General features: G+C 37.8%; 1 protein-coding gene across 4 annotated transcripts in view; it reads right to left on the bottom strand.

Annotated features, from left to right (window-relative positions):
* LOC111323722 (uncharacterized) overlaps positions 1-16169 on the bottom strand; it is a 59228-nt gene that overhangs the window by 34553 nt on the left and 8506 nt on the right. For 3 of the 4 annotated variants that reach the window (XM_088752804.1, XM_088752817.1, XM_088752811.1), the window contains exons 9-31: positions 14934-15062; positions 14632-14712; positions 14251-14310; positions 14034-14093; positions 13822-13890; positions 13289-13363; positions 12818-12886; positions 12374-12445; positions 12156-12221; positions 11101-11485; positions 6850-10908; positions 5386-5739; positions 4698-4892; positions 4238-4482; positions 3107-3175; positions 2731-2784; positions 2331-2381; positions 1797-1859; positions 1651-1722; positions 1471-1551; positions 1031-1102; positions 793-861; positions 303-365 (exon numbers count right to left, since the gene is read on the bottom strand). In XM_088752804.1, the coding sequence (XP_088608930.1) occupies positions 303-365; positions 793-861; positions 1031-1102; positions 1471-1551; positions 1651-1722; positions 1797-1859; positions 2331-2381; positions 2731-2784; positions 3107-3175; positions 4238-4482; positions 4698-4892; positions 5386-5739; positions 6850-10908; positions 11101-11485; positions 12156-12221; positions 12374-12445; positions 12818-12886; positions 13289-13363; positions 13822-13890; positions 14034-14093; positions 14251-14310; positions 14632-14712; positions 14934-15062 (6513 nt within the window). The remainder of the gene's footprint in view (positions 1-302; positions 366-792; positions 862-1030; positions 1103-1470; positions 1552-1650; positions 1723-1796; positions 1860-2330; positions 2382-2730; positions 2785-3106; positions 3176-4237; positions 4483-4697; positions 4893-5385; positions 5740-6849; positions 10909-11100; positions 11486-12155; positions 12222-12373; positions 12446-12817; positions 12887-13288; positions 13364-13821; positions 13891-14033; positions 14094-14250; positions 14311-14631; positions 14713-14933; positions 15063-16169) is intronic. The other variant, XM_088752809.1, reaches the window with a different exon arrangement.

The following is a 16169-nucleotide window of genomic DNA, read 5'->3' as shown; positions in this document are numbered from 1 at the left end:
CAAAAAAAAACAAACAAACAAACAGAGAACTTAAGCTTAAGTATAGTTTCTACTCAAAACCGGTAGTAACAATGACACTTTTATAAAGTGAAACATCACTTTCTCATTCTCAACTTCATAATATTTCTGTATGCAGTGTATATAAGTAGTCTAATCAATGTAAGCGTATCACTTTCAGACTTTTGTTAGGTAACTGGGCAATCAACCTGCTGGTAACAATAACTCGTTATTACAATGAATTTTTTGCCCTAAAAGAGTTCTTTTCGTACGTCAAAAATTACACAAAAATAGAAATCGCATACATCATTTTGCTCAAGTTCCTTGATTTGTTCTTTCAACAATGTGTTTTCACAGACCACATCATCCTAAGAAAGATACGAGATAGTCAACGAAAAAAGTGTAAGTGCGTTACAAGGGAGTTTGACTTCTTCACTCCACGAATGTGGAATTTATTAACGTAGAAGAGGTCTGGCGACTGTCAAGTCACTACGACACGTCGTGCGTAAGGTCACAGCGACAATTAACCTTCTACCACATGGGGAGAATATTTCTCTCTAGCACATAATTTTTGTGCTGCAATAAGTCGCACGAAATCAAACTGGTTTGAATATGCGTGGGACCAACAACAGCGACAAAATTCTGCCGCAGAGAGAAAGGATTTAAAAATATTACACGAAAAGAAATGTTAAGGTTCATTTATCTGGGGCGTCTACATGGGCTTGCTGTTTTCTTTCTTTGAGGAAACTGTAGAGAAACCAGTACTGGAAATCTGCATTATCAGAAATCACTTACAGCGGATGGCTCTAGAGCCTTGATTTTTTCGTTGAGAATTTCGTTCTCCTCTTCAAGTTCTTTGACTCTCTGAAACAAATTGAAGGTAAATAAGTGGAAGCAGACAGGCTGTTGCAGTACAATCGCAAACTTATTCCTAGAGAATTTTCACAACTTTTTCCCTCCTCGTGTCGCCTCAATCTCCTAACGAGACTATGTATATAAGCCAAATGGGGAATTAAAAAGATGGCCCTATCACCTCGGGTTCAGCTGACAGCATCACTGCTTGCTGCTTTAGGTAATCAATCTCCCTTTCAAGCTTTTCAGTTTCCTGAAAAAGTAACACAGGGCAAATTTCTGTGATTAAAATTTACTTTCACATTTCACTGACGGTCAGGAAAAATTCATCTTACTTTTGCCGACGATTTAAACAATTTACCCGAACAATGGATTGGTCGACAGTTTTTTCTCACTGTCTAATATCTTAGGTCTAATGTCTTGTTGTCACGTGTCTTATAGCCTAAATGTAGATCTTCAGGTCTGAAAAGTTGGAAAAAATTGCGTAGAATCCTCTTTTCCATGGACACAAATCAAACGATTGTGTCGATTATGCTCAAAAGCGTTCTTTAATAGATAGAATGGGCCTCGCCTGGCAACATTAGTCTTAGTACAAAACCAAAATTGAAGTCCTTTTCTCACCATAGTTTGTTCCAGAGTTTTTATGTTTTCTTTTAGTTCTTCATTTTCCTCTTTGGTTTTCTTCACCTCTGCATCTGAAATCTAAGCAATTGTAAAATTAACTAGGTGCAACTTAACAACTTGATCGACCCCAGGAACGGATAAAACAATTCACAAAAAGCGTTTGAAAAACAATATTACCAAGGAAGCTTCTTTAAGAACTTTGACTTTTTCCCTGAGTTCGTCGTTCTCCTTCTCTGTGTTCTTTACATCCTGACAGTAAAAAACAGCATAGATCAGTTTTATATGTGAACATAACCTTAATGTTATACCACAAACATACTCACTGCTTCGACAACTTTCATTTTCTCTTTAATTAGCGCATTTTCCTCCTCTATATCTTCCAGGGACTACGACAAAATAAAGGGCAGGTAATGAATTATAAATATCTATCAGTGTTACTATCATTGTTAAGGTCGTGATGTCGATGGTAGTGATTGTTATCAAAGGTAACCTTATCATTATCATCTTCATCTTTAGCACAGTTACACTTTTATCGTTATCATCACTATTCTCAACATCATCATCTTTATCATTATTACTGTTATTATTATTAAAGTTAACATCATCATCACCGTTGAGATACGGACGATTGTAGACGATAGAGAAAAAGGAAATATGTTAGGAATTATAAAAAAAATGTTTCGACATGTATTAAAATATCCAAGTTCTTCTTTGACTGACGAGATTTATATCTCCAAATCTCTCTCCAACTAAAGACTTAAGTTGTCATCATATTTAGGGTTTTTCAAGTTAGACGGTGCACAACTACTGGTCGCATATCAGCAAAAACCTAAGCGTTACTTCCTAGGTGTATTTACCTGGACTTTCTCCTTTAAAAGGGTGCTCTCTTTTTCAAGTTCCTCTGTCTTCTGTAACATAAGAAATTGTACCAAACGATTCTAATCAAACAACAAAGAACAGTCCCAAGTTCTGTCTGACCTCGAAATGATAATCAATGTAAACTGTTCAGGATAAGATTAACTAACTAAAAAGTTGGTCTCCTTTTTAGCCAATTACATCTAACCCAAAGTTTACAGTGCCTTGCTTAAATGGCGTTAACCGTGCTTAACCGGTTTAGAGACATGTGTTATTCCTACACTCGTCTCATTTATTTAAACTTAGTATCTTCAGTAGAGATCTAATCAAAACATTTTATAAACCAACTGATGACTGACAGTGTAACAAAACGGATAAAAGTGCAACAGTTTATTTCTGTACCTCTTTCAGTTTCTCCCAGAGATGCCTGTTTTCTTCCTCGAGGTCTTCAGTACCCTGTTGGTGCAACGTTTCCAAATAGAGTCTTGATTTCACCTCCTCAAATATGTGTTTTTGGATCCACGAATGCAAACATTCCGTAACAGTGGTCAAGCATTGATCAATAAACCGACTGAATGCCAAACTAAGTGACTTTCTGAATTTCTATCAAACAGCAGAATGACAAACGAACCAACCAAGTGACAGACTGATTGTAAGGGTTGACTGACTCACTGACAAACCCACCAACAGACCGAACACACTTACTAACGGAATAAATGAATGAACGAACGAACAAATGAAATGAATAAATAAATGATTATTTGATTGACTGACTCACCTTGGCGTTTTCCAAAATTAGCAGCTGTTTTCTAAGCAGGTCGTTTTCTATTTCTAGTTCTTTTAAGCTCTGAAAAAACAACTACAAACGTCAAATTATTGCTACAAAAAGAAGCAGTGGATTTGAGCAGGTCATGAAGGATTTCCAACTGTTTCAAAGTAATACTCTATACATGGTATAGATCGTGATTGACCCAAACATCGGGACCGAAAGCTTGCTTATGATAAATCAGTCAAATTATTGAAAAAGAAGCAGTGGATTTCAGCAGGTCATGAAGGATTTCCAACTGTTTCAAAGTAATACTCTATACATGGTATAGATCGTGATTGACCCAAACATCGGGACCGAAAGCTTGCTTATGATAAATCAGTTTTAATGGTTGTAAGGGTTCTCTGTTGAAGAAGCTTATTTTAAAGTGGTTCTTACAATGTTCTGGGATAAAAAAGAAAAATGTTCCTCTTAGGCACAGCCAAATGCAATATTTTTCGGTGAAAAAGCACCTTGCCAATTATTGCATCCCATTTTCGAAAACAAATCTGACCTCCTTAAAAATTAATTCTTGTTTAAACTGTCCGCCATCAATTAAGAGATTGTTCCACATAAGTTACATTAAGAAAGCTAAATCGAGAGAGAATTGAACTAATAAGTATGTAGTTTAAAAAATTTGTGCTTTGATTCACAACTTAAAAATATAAATATCTGGTCTTTGACACCAATTTCTCTCTCGATCAATCTAAGTCTTTCAGCGTAACTTGATGCGAGCATATTCGGGAAATGGTTGACAGTTAAATTTCGTCATAAACATCGGACCTACTTTTGATATTATACTAAAAGAATTTCGTTCCAAGAATAAAATTGGACTCGTATGAGAGCATGGTTGAAATGATTCCATTAGAAGGGCATTGCAGGTGTTCGTAAGCGGTAACAATGAAAAGATCTGCCGAGATTTAGTTTCGAAAAGAGTCTATAGTATGGCATGTTTTGCCACATTTCTGATGTCCTAAGAAATCATCACTAAACCTTGACTAAAAGAAAGATATTGTTGATTCAGGGGCAAATACGACCGTGAAAACAAGAATTATCGAGAAATATTTGTATACTTTATAATGCCCATGGGAACAATAAGCCAACCTTGATATCTCCTGTATCTTGTAGATAGCGGTCATCTATTCCCTGCCTTAAAGCCATCAGATTCCGTAACTCAGAATCCTTTCTTTCCTTCAGAAACTTGTTAAACCGGTTCACAGCACTATCGTCACGTGGCATGTCCGTTAACACGTCTCTACCTTCGCCATCCGGGATGGGATCAGTTGCCTCGTCTGTTCGGTTCAAAACGCTGTCACTTTCATTTTGAGATGATAACAAAGGGTTATTCGCTGCGGATTGAAGAGTAGGGTCTTTCTTTAGATAAAATTTGCTCAGAGAAATATTGCAATAATTAAACCAAAGGAAAAAAACAGTCATCCATAGGAACTAAGGTAATCAACGTATTCAAGCCTTCGAACATAAGCAATTTTTATAAGTTTGTTGTCACTGTGAGCATGAAGCAAGTTAGTAGATAGGAAAGGTCTATGATTTAGATGCTGTATACCTTCGGGAAATTCTGAATGCTCTTCTTCTGCACATTGGGCTGGTAGCGGTGAACTTGTGGTGAAAGTGGCCTTTTCAGGAGGTGGCGTTCGGGACAATTCAACCTTGAAACTGTTATTAGGTTCGGTAGCCACTTTATTTTGTACAGGATTAGAATCACTGCGATTCCTCAAAACCACTTCTACGGGATTAAAGCCTAAAAAATTGGAGATGTCCGTGTTACAAAGGATTTTACAGTAAATAGGCAATTTAGACATTTCCTTTTCGATAACGTAAAATTGACAACTGGTATATGAAATAGAGACTGCCATTAGAACGTCACTCAAATTATGACCTGACTATCAAGACAATTCATGTTACAAACTGTAACAATGATTCTTAAACAGCAAATCAAAAACGTCAAAAGACTTCTACTTCCAACGTGTTTGCTTTTGTCACGTCAAAATGACTTGGTTGTGAGTAAATGTCTTTTTTATTTCTTCTTTAGAAATCCTCCTTTGCCTTTCATTCCATATCATTTTGTTGTACAGAGTATTGTGTAACTTGGAGAAATAACACCAATGGGAACTCGATGTATTTGCTTTTATAGCTTTGTAGCTTTGAGTATTGTGTAACTTGGAGAAATAACACGAATGGGAATTCGATGAATTTTCTTTTATAGCTATTTTTTTTTTTGCAATGGAGGTTACCTGTATCTTCCCGGGCCATGTTCATAGCAGACACGAACAATGGCATGTCCACGTCATGTGGATGAATTCTTCTAAACTCTGCCAACATGGCGTCGACATCAACAAGATCACATTGAACACCAATGTTTTTTAAAGAAGCAGCAGAAGCACCCGAAGGCAATAGATTCGTTTCATCATTGGACAAGAAACATCCATGTGAACATTCAGAGAGGTGTGGCATGTCGATAGGGATGTTAGACATTTGTGTCCTCTCTAGGGCATGCTCGAGGGTGGCTCCTAAGTTCGGACGATCGACTGTTAGACTTGTATCTATCTCATTAGTTTGTCTCACTACAAGATGTATGGGATTGAAAACTGTTGGAAATAAAATACAAAAGCGAATGAGCGTGACAAATTGATGGCTTTGCAAGATTGAAAAATTCTTATCAACAGCTTGACAATTCCATTCCAGACAGAAGACGTTAAGCATTGACATTTTCATTACAGGTTTAAACAAACGTTTCCATGGCTTTCGACAATGAAATTTACACCCCCTAACACTGAAAAGCTACCTAGGCCAATAAAATTAGGCCAAAAAAAAAAAAACGTTCGAAGTACATTAAAGAGCTTTTTTTAAGTATCTTAAAGCGCATCCAGAAGGCATGGGTTAAAATATCGAATAACTGAGTGATCCTTCTAACAAAGAAAAGCTTAAACCACTGTGACCCCAAGATGCGAGCCACAATATTCTTAAAAATGCACAACACATTTAACAGTTTATTTAGTAAAGTAGGGTTATGTCTATTTATTTCATGGATTAACTAAGTATATGTTTAGACTACCTCGAATTCTGTAGCAGTGATTAGTGTTTGTACAGGTATGTTTATGTGGGTATTTCGATGAGTTCTTGTTATATATCCAAAACCCAAGGTTTTAAAAGGAACTTAGTGTTATAAGCGCTATCAATAACCGCTGGCTTTTTACACGTAAGTGCCGAAACGTTCATAAATAAACTCTTAAAATGGGCGATAAATTCAGTTGTCATTACGGCAATTATGCAACTCTGAGCTTGACAAACTAAGTAATTAGTCGCTTTTCAAACTCGTAACAGGAATTGCAAATTACAAAATTACCCTGTATCAACAATGCCTGACGTCTACTTTACAACTTTAGGTCTACTTTACAATACTTGACGTTCAAAAATACAGTAACGTAGACTTGACTGTTTATTGCAATTTATGTGACGTTCATCTATACCGGCAAAGTTATTTACATGCACGTTTAAACCAAGGGACTTCATGCGTGAGAAATTTTGTTATTTTTGTTGGAATGGTATTCAAGTGATAAGTCGTAACGCTTTACACATGCAACTCTTTGACTGTAGGTCAGTATTGCCCTGCCACCGGGCCATGCTCCTTCCATGAAAATTCAATAGGATCAGCTCAGTGCATGCACTTGAATGGGAACACAAAACAGAACACAAACCTCCTGGTTGTCTCATCCTTAAGGCTGTCACAAACCACGAAGGAACATCCGCGCCTTTCTCTTCTGCTTTCCTGCTAAGCTCTTCCAAAAGCGAACTTAAATCCTCCAGGGCACATTGTACACCGATATCAGTTTGTTCTCGACGTGAGTGCGTTAAACCAACACCATCACAGGCGTCAGTTACCCCCAAGTGTTGCAAGTCAGAAAATGTTAGTTCGGTCATGACACAAGCATCTCGACTCTGACTCTCTTCGATATCTACGTCTTCGTCCTCGTTCATAATAAAATCAGGCTCGTCTAAAACAGGCAGATAGTCCAACTCTGATTGCAAATCCATAAGTGTTTCGGCGTGGCAATTCTCAGGAACAAATTCATGAAACGAAGGCGTAGCTCTCTTCTCAGACGCACTTTCAGCTTGATCTTCGAGATCTCGAATATCTGCTATTGTGAGCTCCGTTTCTGTACTCTTATCATCTTTTTCGACTTCATTATCATTTGAAAGTGCCTTTGTATCATCAGTGCAGATATCTCCCACTGTGCAAAGATGGTCAGTATCGGACTTTGTCAACTCTGTCATGACTTCTTTGTCCTCCTTAGGTGCAAGGATTCCTGATAGTTGGCTACCATTGTCATTAATACTTCTCAAAAGATTCTCAGCTTCCTCTAAGTATTCCAAATAGGCAGTTGTGAGGTCCGTCATAACCTCTGCATCTCTTGAACGAACAATTCCTGCAGCCCCTGAAGGATATTCTTGGCAAGAAAGTTCTACCTCATCCAGGTACTGTAGTTCTGGTAAGGTATTTTCCTTTTCAATGACAACCCACGATAAGTCTTTTTCCTGTGGTTGTTCCTGCTGTGGCCTCTCATACTCGTCTTCCATACACTCCATGGAGACCAAAGCCACACTTGTCACGGTCTCCACACCCCTCGTGCTATTCATTTCCTCAGAACTTCTATCAAGCTCGTTATTTTTGGAAGGACTTTTTACACCCATCAAATAATCCAAATCGTCAATCGCTAGTTCAGTCATGACTTTCTTTTCTTCTGTTTCCTGACGTGTACTACTTTCGTCTTTCGAATACTTCAAATCTTCATCGGTCGTAACTGTCATAGAGTCCTTGTCAACCTTCTCAACAGAATGTGATTTTCTAAAGTCGTCGTATTCCACCAACGTTTTCTTGTAAAGAATTTCTATATCTTCAAAGTACTCGAGAATGTTGGCTGTCATCTCGGTCATGGTGTGCTTACTCTGCATATTAACAGGCACTGAGGTGGACCTTAAACGCCGTCTCCACTTTGGTTCTTTACGTTTCTCCTTTTCAGCGGAAGCTGATTCCAGCATTCCTTGGAAATTCATATCTGTCATTGTTTCAACACTTGTCCTTTCTGGAGGGTCGTTCCTATCTTTTCTACTGTCTTTGTAAAACAGGCATTGCATGTGTGAAGCATCAACATCCTCTAGACGTTGAAGATCCAAAACTGATAAGTCTGTCATAACCTCTGCGTTTTCTTTCTTCGCAGTTGCAGCTTCAGGCTCGTCGTGTATATCAGCAAGACATTCCTCATGAGCAACCTCGATATCTTCCAAGTATTTCAAATCGGATGCAGTTAAATCTGTCATTACTTCCAAACTTTCTTCGTCCACAATTCTTAAATCTAATTCTTCTTGTTTATCAGCAAGGCATTCGTCATAAGCAACCTCGATATCTTCCAAGTATTTCAAATCGGATGCAGTTAAATCTGTCATTACTTCCACACTTTCTTTGTCCACAATTCTTAAATCTAATTCTTCTTGTTTATCAGCAAGGCATTCGTCATAAGCAACCTCGATATCTTCCAAGTATTTCAAATCGGATGCAGTTAAATCTGTCATTACTTCCACACTTTCTTTGTCCACAATTCTTAAATCTAATTCTTCTTGTTTATCAGCAAGGCATTCGTCATAAGCAACCTCAATATCTTCCAAGTATTTCAAATCGGATGCAGTTAAATCTGTCATTACTTCCACACTTTCTTTGTCCACAACTCTTAAATCTAATTCTTCTTGTTTATCAGCAAGGCATTCGTCATAAGCAACCTCGATATCTTCCAAGTATTTCAAATCGGATGCAGTTAAATCTGTCATTACTTCCACACTTTCTTGGTCCACAATTCTGTAATCTAATTCTTCCTGTTTATCAGCAAGGCATTCCTCACGAGAAGCTCCAACATCTTCTAAGTAATTCAAATCGGATGCAGTTGAATCTGTCATTACCTCCACACTTTCTTTGTTCACAAATCTGAAATCTTCATTTCTCTCAAGAGTACATTCATTCCTCGGCCCTTTCACAGCCTCCAAGTCATTTAACTCCGATAGAGTGAGATCAGTCATGGTTTCAACACTATGCTTCTCAGCAAAGCACACTTCATTAGCCGTTTCAACGTTTTCATCGTACTTAAGATCAGAGACTGTAAGATGTGTCATTGTCTCCACAGTTAACATTTCCACTTCACTCTTTTTATTGTCAAATTCTTTGCTTTTTCCTCGCAAACACTCTTCGTGTGCAGCGTCAGTGTCTTCTAAATACTGCAAATCTAACATCGTGAGGTCAGTACAAATCTCCGCATCATACCTCTGCTGACATTCCTTGTCAGCAATTGCTTTTTCGTCTTCCCTTCCATTTAAACATATTCCATGTACCTTCTCTTCTTGCTCCCAATATTGTAAACCACCAGTAGTTACCTCTGTAGCCACACACTTGTCTACTTTAGAACATCTCTGATGAGGTTTTTCAGTTTGTTGCAGAAGCTCGAGGACGGGAACTGTTAAGTCTGTCGAGGTCGTCTTGTCCGTTTTCTCCGCACTGGACCCCAGGAGACTATATGACCCTTCTAACAAATGATCGAGGTCTGTAACTATTAGATCTATCGCAGTGTATTTCTCTTCTTTTCCTACCTCTTCATCAGCACCAGCATTCGTCTTTTGTCTGTAAAGCTCTTCTACTTCTTCAAGGTACTGAAGATGATCATATGTAATCTCTGTCATGCTCTCTTGTTCCCATTTTTCTACCACCGGTGGAGTTTCTTCTTGACGAGCAGCATTCTCAATGTAGAAATCTTCAAGTTCCGAAAGCTCGACAAACGTCAGTTCTGTCATGCATTGCCGCGACTCTTTTTCAGCATGACTTACCATGGAATTTGAATCTGAATCCGCATCATGTAAATGTTCCTTATACAAACTTTCCAGATCAGCAAGATCTTGCATAGCTATATCCGTGATACTCTCTTTGTCATCTTTCTCCACTTGAAACTGAGCAAGTTTGTTTTTCATTTCTTCCAAGTTCTCCCTGTAATCTCTGTAAGTGTTCTTTAGGTCCACCACTTCTTCCCACACTCCGTGAGTCGTTCCGCCCTCATCTTTAGTCTCAGCCCCTGGATAGGTCTCGAATACAATCTCTGGTAATACATCGTTGTCCAAAAAATCTGTTTCACCTGTTATGGTTTCAGCTTCTTTCGTATCAACACTAAATCTGGCGTCGACGAGATCTTGCAAAGAAAGCTCAGTGAAACTACTTTTGTCCTTCTTTTCGACTTCAAAAAGGGAGATCTTGTCTTCAAGTTCACCAATAATACACTCATAACTATAACATTTTTCTTGTAAACTACCAATATCATTCCACGTTAACTCTGTAGAGCAACTCTTCTCTTTTTTCTCGACGTCAAAAAGAGCAATCCTCTTTTCCAGTTCTTCAAGACCATGCTTGTAATCTACACATTTGTCATTCAACTTCGCTATGTCATCGCATTTCAACTCTGTCATCTCGCATTGATCTTTTGTGCAAGTGGGATCTTCCGGAAATGTGTCGTGCACAATCTCAGGTAAAGTTTCCACCAATTCAACAGATGAAAACCCTACCACCTCGTCCTTCTCCGTTACTACATCTGATTTGTCTTCGTGAGAGTTTTCGATAGATTCTAAGTATTTAATTTCCATGAGGGCAAGTTCTGTCAAGCTGAGGTCGGTCACAATTCCTACTTCATGTTTACGACTTTCTATGTCCATGTCCCTCTCACTAATCCCTTTGGGTAAAAAAGAATTCGTTTTTTCGTTTGCCTGTTGATCTAGTTCTTCTCAGGTTATTTCCATCATTGTGTCACTAACATCCCGGCCCTAATCAATTGCCCTTATTTCTTGTTTTTTACTTTCTAATTCCTCAAGATTTTGGCAATGAACGTCTGTCATTGTTTCATTAACTACAGTATCTACCTCACCTTTACCTTTTCCATGTGTAAATGAATGAACATTTCGATGGGATTTTTCCAACTCTCCTGACTCCCGCCAAGCAAGATCGGTCATGAAATATTTATCACTCTTCCCATTTGTGATGTCTCTCTCTGGAAAGCAGTGAGGATAATTACTACCCACGCTTTCAAGACCAAACAAATCTTCCCCGGTCAAATCTGTCATACTACAGGTGTCTTCTGTAAGCACTCTTGCGTACTTTAGATAATCCATTGCTTCTATTCGCTGCTCTCGGTAGTGTTCAGTGTTATCCAGCTCAGTCCATTGCAAGTCTGTAAGTGTCTCTCGATCACAGGTGGGTACTGAAAGGCTTCTGGTCTCATCAAGGTCAGACTTCAGGGACTCGCTGTTGTACTAGTTACAATGCAAAATTGTTAATTTGATAGTTAACTAATCATGAAGAAAATTAAAAAAATTGACTAAAACAATATCAGAGAGGAATGCTTAAAATACTCCACCTTAACCCCAAAAAAGGCACTTGTTTCATAAAGGGAGATCGACAATGACGGTATCGTATTCTTCCTTTTTTTTTTAATCAAAAAGGTGATTCTTATGACGTTTTGTGGGTTTTATTGTAAAGAAGACTTTGCCAAACCGTAACAGCATCAAATTTTGTGCACTATAATCAAAGCAGAGACATACCCCTGACACTAAGTTAAGCGGGCAGAGAAATAACTTGCACAAACGTAACCGGACTAAACATAGAGAAATAATTTGGATATATCAACAAAGTTGAAATGGTAAATTGGCCACCGCAACGATTACAAAAGCTGACGTTTCGAGCGTCAACTTTTGTAATCGTTACGGTGGCCAATTTACCATTTCAACTTTGTTGATATATCCAAATTATTTCGTTACCCCCACCGACGCAGCCCCAAACAGTTTCTTTCGAAACTATCAGCCTTTAAACATAGAGAAAAACTCAAACGCCTGGATCAAATGGAATATATTTCCAAGACGCAGTAAACAAAAGGTATAAGTGAGCTCTTATTATTGGTAGAGAAAAAAGATTTGATAAACTTACACCCAAGTCCAAGTCTCGAACTTTGTCTCTTAAAGCCATCTCAGTAATCTCCATGTAATGGATTTTCTAATTAATAAAGAATGAAACACGCAAAATATTTTTGTCAGGAGTATGCGTACCCTTAAACAAAGATTGAATTTACCAAGTTATTCATACTGCATTGCAGTTGGCAAACCTTTCTTCGGAAGAGAAAAGAGTAAGCGAGAGAAAATTTTTACCTCATCCATTGATTCCAGCATGACTCTGGCTTGTTTAAGGGCACTTTGTTGTACTGGAGACAAGACATCGTCCTAAAAATGATGCAATTCGTCAGCCAGGTACAGTTACACGTGTAGCCAAGAAACAACTAGCACCTGACACATACGAATCAGGGCAGAAAAAGGCCGTGCCAACATATTAATATCCATTGGCACACTGAAGTTACTTTGAGTGAAAGTTTTGGGATAAAACCTGTTCGAGGTGTCCAGTTTTTAAATTTAGTAAACCGCCAAAAAGTTGTAATTTTGATATGGTTTGAAAGGCTGCGCTGCAAATATTCTCAATAGAGAGTCACGAAATTAACTGACCACAGCAAACAAATATACATGGAAGTTGAATGCTGCCTGTACATCTCCAGCAGTTGCAATATCAATAACGCAAGCCCACGTTTGGCTCGACTATACCTTTTCCTTTCCAAGTTCCTCAAGAAGGGCTTTAACTTCCTCTAATGTAAGAACAACAGCACCACTACCCTAAATTAAGGAAAAGTACAGAAACCAATGAAAAACTCTTTAACTTTATGGACGAACACAAATTTTCAGTCTGGGTACAGGAACACTACTCTGTTAAATGAACATGAAGATGACAAAGATGACAAATTTTCAGTCTGGGTACAGGAACACTACTCTGTTAAATGAACATGAAGATGACAAAGTCAGTCTGGGTACAGGAACACTACTCTGTTAAATGAACATGAAGATGACAAAGTCAGTCTGGGTACAGGAACACTACTCTGTTAAATGAACATGAAGATGACAAAGTCAGTCTGGGTACAGGAACACTACTCTGTTAAATGAACATGAAGATGACAAAGTCAGTCTGGGTACAGGAACACTACTCTGTTAAATGAACATGAAGATGACAAAGTGACTGACCAGCATTCTCGGCGATAAAAATGATTCAAGGCCATTTCTTGATCTTCTGGAATCCCAGTCCTCTGATCCAGCAGTCTAAAAAGTTTTTATAGTGGTAAGTCACATCTACAATCTTTCTCCAAATACAGTCGTTTTTCAAGACATTTTCCTCCCAAAACCCTCCACTTATTCTACCACAAAATTCTTTTTCCTCTCTGTAATTTTAGCCAATCATTACCAAAACATTGCAAAAGCAACACCAAATCAAGTTTTCCATTATAAAGTGCACTTCATATATTTACTTATCATTAACGTTTTTTTTTTTTTCAGTTTTTAAGAAATAGAAATGGTCAGAAATTGTTTAGCTAGGCGGCTGGAAAAGATTTTTTGTCTTTGCATGAAAGAGAAAATTCAGGATGACACACCAACAGGAAAAACTCGTCTGTATCACTATCAGCAAGCAAGTTCTTGCACAAAGCGTAGTCCTCTCTCACTTCACACAAGGAGCATTTTTTTATCCAGTTTTATACAAGACTTCATATTAAGCATCTTACAGATAACTGTGACATTTCTTCCAGTTCGAATTCCAGCAGATCCCTTTGATCCTGTAACTCTCGCATGTCCTGAATCGAATATACACAGGGTGGTTGGAAAAAAGTATTTAGCACAGTCAAGTCTTTGAATTAACAAAACCATACACAAGACAGACAAAAGACGAATTTCAATACAGGTCTCAAAAAGGTTGCTATTACTTTGTTTGAATTACCTCGCAGTATTTATCCAGCTCGCTTTGTGCCTTATCTCGTGCCTGTTCTGCTGCCACCAGCTATAACATAAAACAATAGAGTGGTTGTCAGGAAAGTGTGCATTTGTAGAAACATCATAAATGCATGTCAAGTGATGTCAGCTGGTCAAGAACATTTGTATCAATAACAGCAGCAAAATCAATACTGATATACTTTTGACTGTATAACCACTGATACCTTTTGATACAAAGCCTTGTTGTCTTCTTGGAGATTAGATATTTGTTGTAATCCAGAACCCTACAAATAAATTTTAACATTTGTGAATATGACAGATTCTGTATATCGCAGACCCCTGCTTAAATAACAAATTGCTACTAGGATAAAGATAATCACTCATTATTTTCTCATATATCATAATCTGCCACCAGCTGTTAAAAAGTTTTTATATTAATAAAGCACACTAAACCAATGGAACATCTAGTGTCCTGGGTAAAAAAATTTCCTCATGGCCTGACCCTAATGGACATGTGACAAGTGTCTTCATACAAAAAAGAATTCAAGGTAGAGCAACAGCACTCTACAACACATATATTACAAACAAGAAGCATGTTATATCACCTGTCCACTGTCTATCATTCTCTCGAGTTCATGAATTCTTGTTTGACTTTCAAGCAAGTCTGACTGAAGCTGCTGCTTTGCCTGTATGAAAAAAGAACATTGTTTTGGAAGTAGATACTTGAGAACACCTTGTGATACTGTTCATAAAAGTAAATGTTCAGATAAAGGGTTTAGCTAAATTGAAGATAGCTTGAGGTTTTGTCAAACTACGGCTAAACTTCATCATCCCTAATTAGTCAATTATAATGAAGAACCATGCTTAAAAAAGTGTAAAATGTGATACCTGAACCAAATGAACATACCATCTCATCTCTTTCAGCATCCACTGCACTGCTTACTTGAGCTTGGAGAAGTGCATAAGCTCGTTCTAAAGCCAAAAGCTCTTTTGCAAGCTTTTTGATCCTTTTGCTGTCGATATCTTCACTAGATGACTGAAGATAATTGAGAAAAATATTCATTATTTTTTATATATAAAGGAACTAACCAGGAACTCAGGAAAAAAAATGCCATCTCAAGATCACTTATTACAATAAAAGCACCAAGTGCATAATGGTATCACACTGAGAAAGGTCTATACCAAAATAAAGTCCTTTAAGTTCATAGCTTGAACATGGGTACAATAATTTGAGCCATATGACAGTTTTCTGATCCCTATGAAGTTTTTAGGATTGATGATTATTGCATAATTGTGTAATACTCATACTCATAAACTAGAGAGTTACAATTCTATAAATTTTGTCTTGTGTTGTGAAGCTTACTTATGATATCAGAAATGCTACAAAATTAAATTTCATGCATGGATTGACAAGTAACAAACATAGATATGTCTGTGTGTATATATATATATGTGTGTGTGTGTGTTTGCTTGTATGCATGTAGGTGTCACAGGCACAGAATATGGAAAGTAATCACAACTCAACTAATATTCTTAGATTCTCTTAGAGTATTAGTTTGTTTTTACAGTGCACCTTTTTCTTTATACAAGTCATAGCATATTACATATCTGTTAGCTTCAACTTTGTTGGTATATTTTAGAGACAGAAGAATGCTTTGTCTTGAACCAGAAAATTGTTTTCTTGGTGGTTACTCAACTCTGAATCAGTACATAGATACTTAATGAGGAAGTGGAGGGGGACAGGGGGTGGGAGCCCAGGAGAACAAAAGGCAGGAGAGGGAGGGAAGCAGGAGAACAAAGGGCGGGAGAGGAGGAAAGCGGGAGAACAAGGTATTTACATGGAGGGCAGGAACTGGGAGCAGAAATAAATAAGGCGATAGTTTGTTGCTTATTACCGGGTATTACTCGGTCATAAACACTTATCTAGCAAGGTTCTAAAATTTCCAGTTAACATCTACCAATGCTTAAAAACATTTTCGGAGGCAAGAAAATGTAAATTTGTACCCGGGCTGGAGAAACAGCATTACTTCCTGTTAAGAAGACGTTAATGAACTTGTGTGCGTGCAACTCATGTGCGCATGCTTTGGGACTACGTAGGCTAATAATATCGTAAGCAAATCACGCAGACCTTTTAATTTTGACA

The sequence above is a fragment of the Stylophora pistillata genome, chromosome 1, assembly GCF_964205215.1.
Source record: "Stylophora pistillata chromosome 1, jaStyPist1.2, whole genome shotgun sequence".
In the NCBI taxonomy this organism is placed as follows: Eukaryota; Metazoa; Cnidaria; class Anthozoa; order Scleractinia; family Pocilloporidae; genus Stylophora; species Stylophora pistillata.
This window is presented reverse-complemented; position numbering and strand designations above follow the sequence as displayed.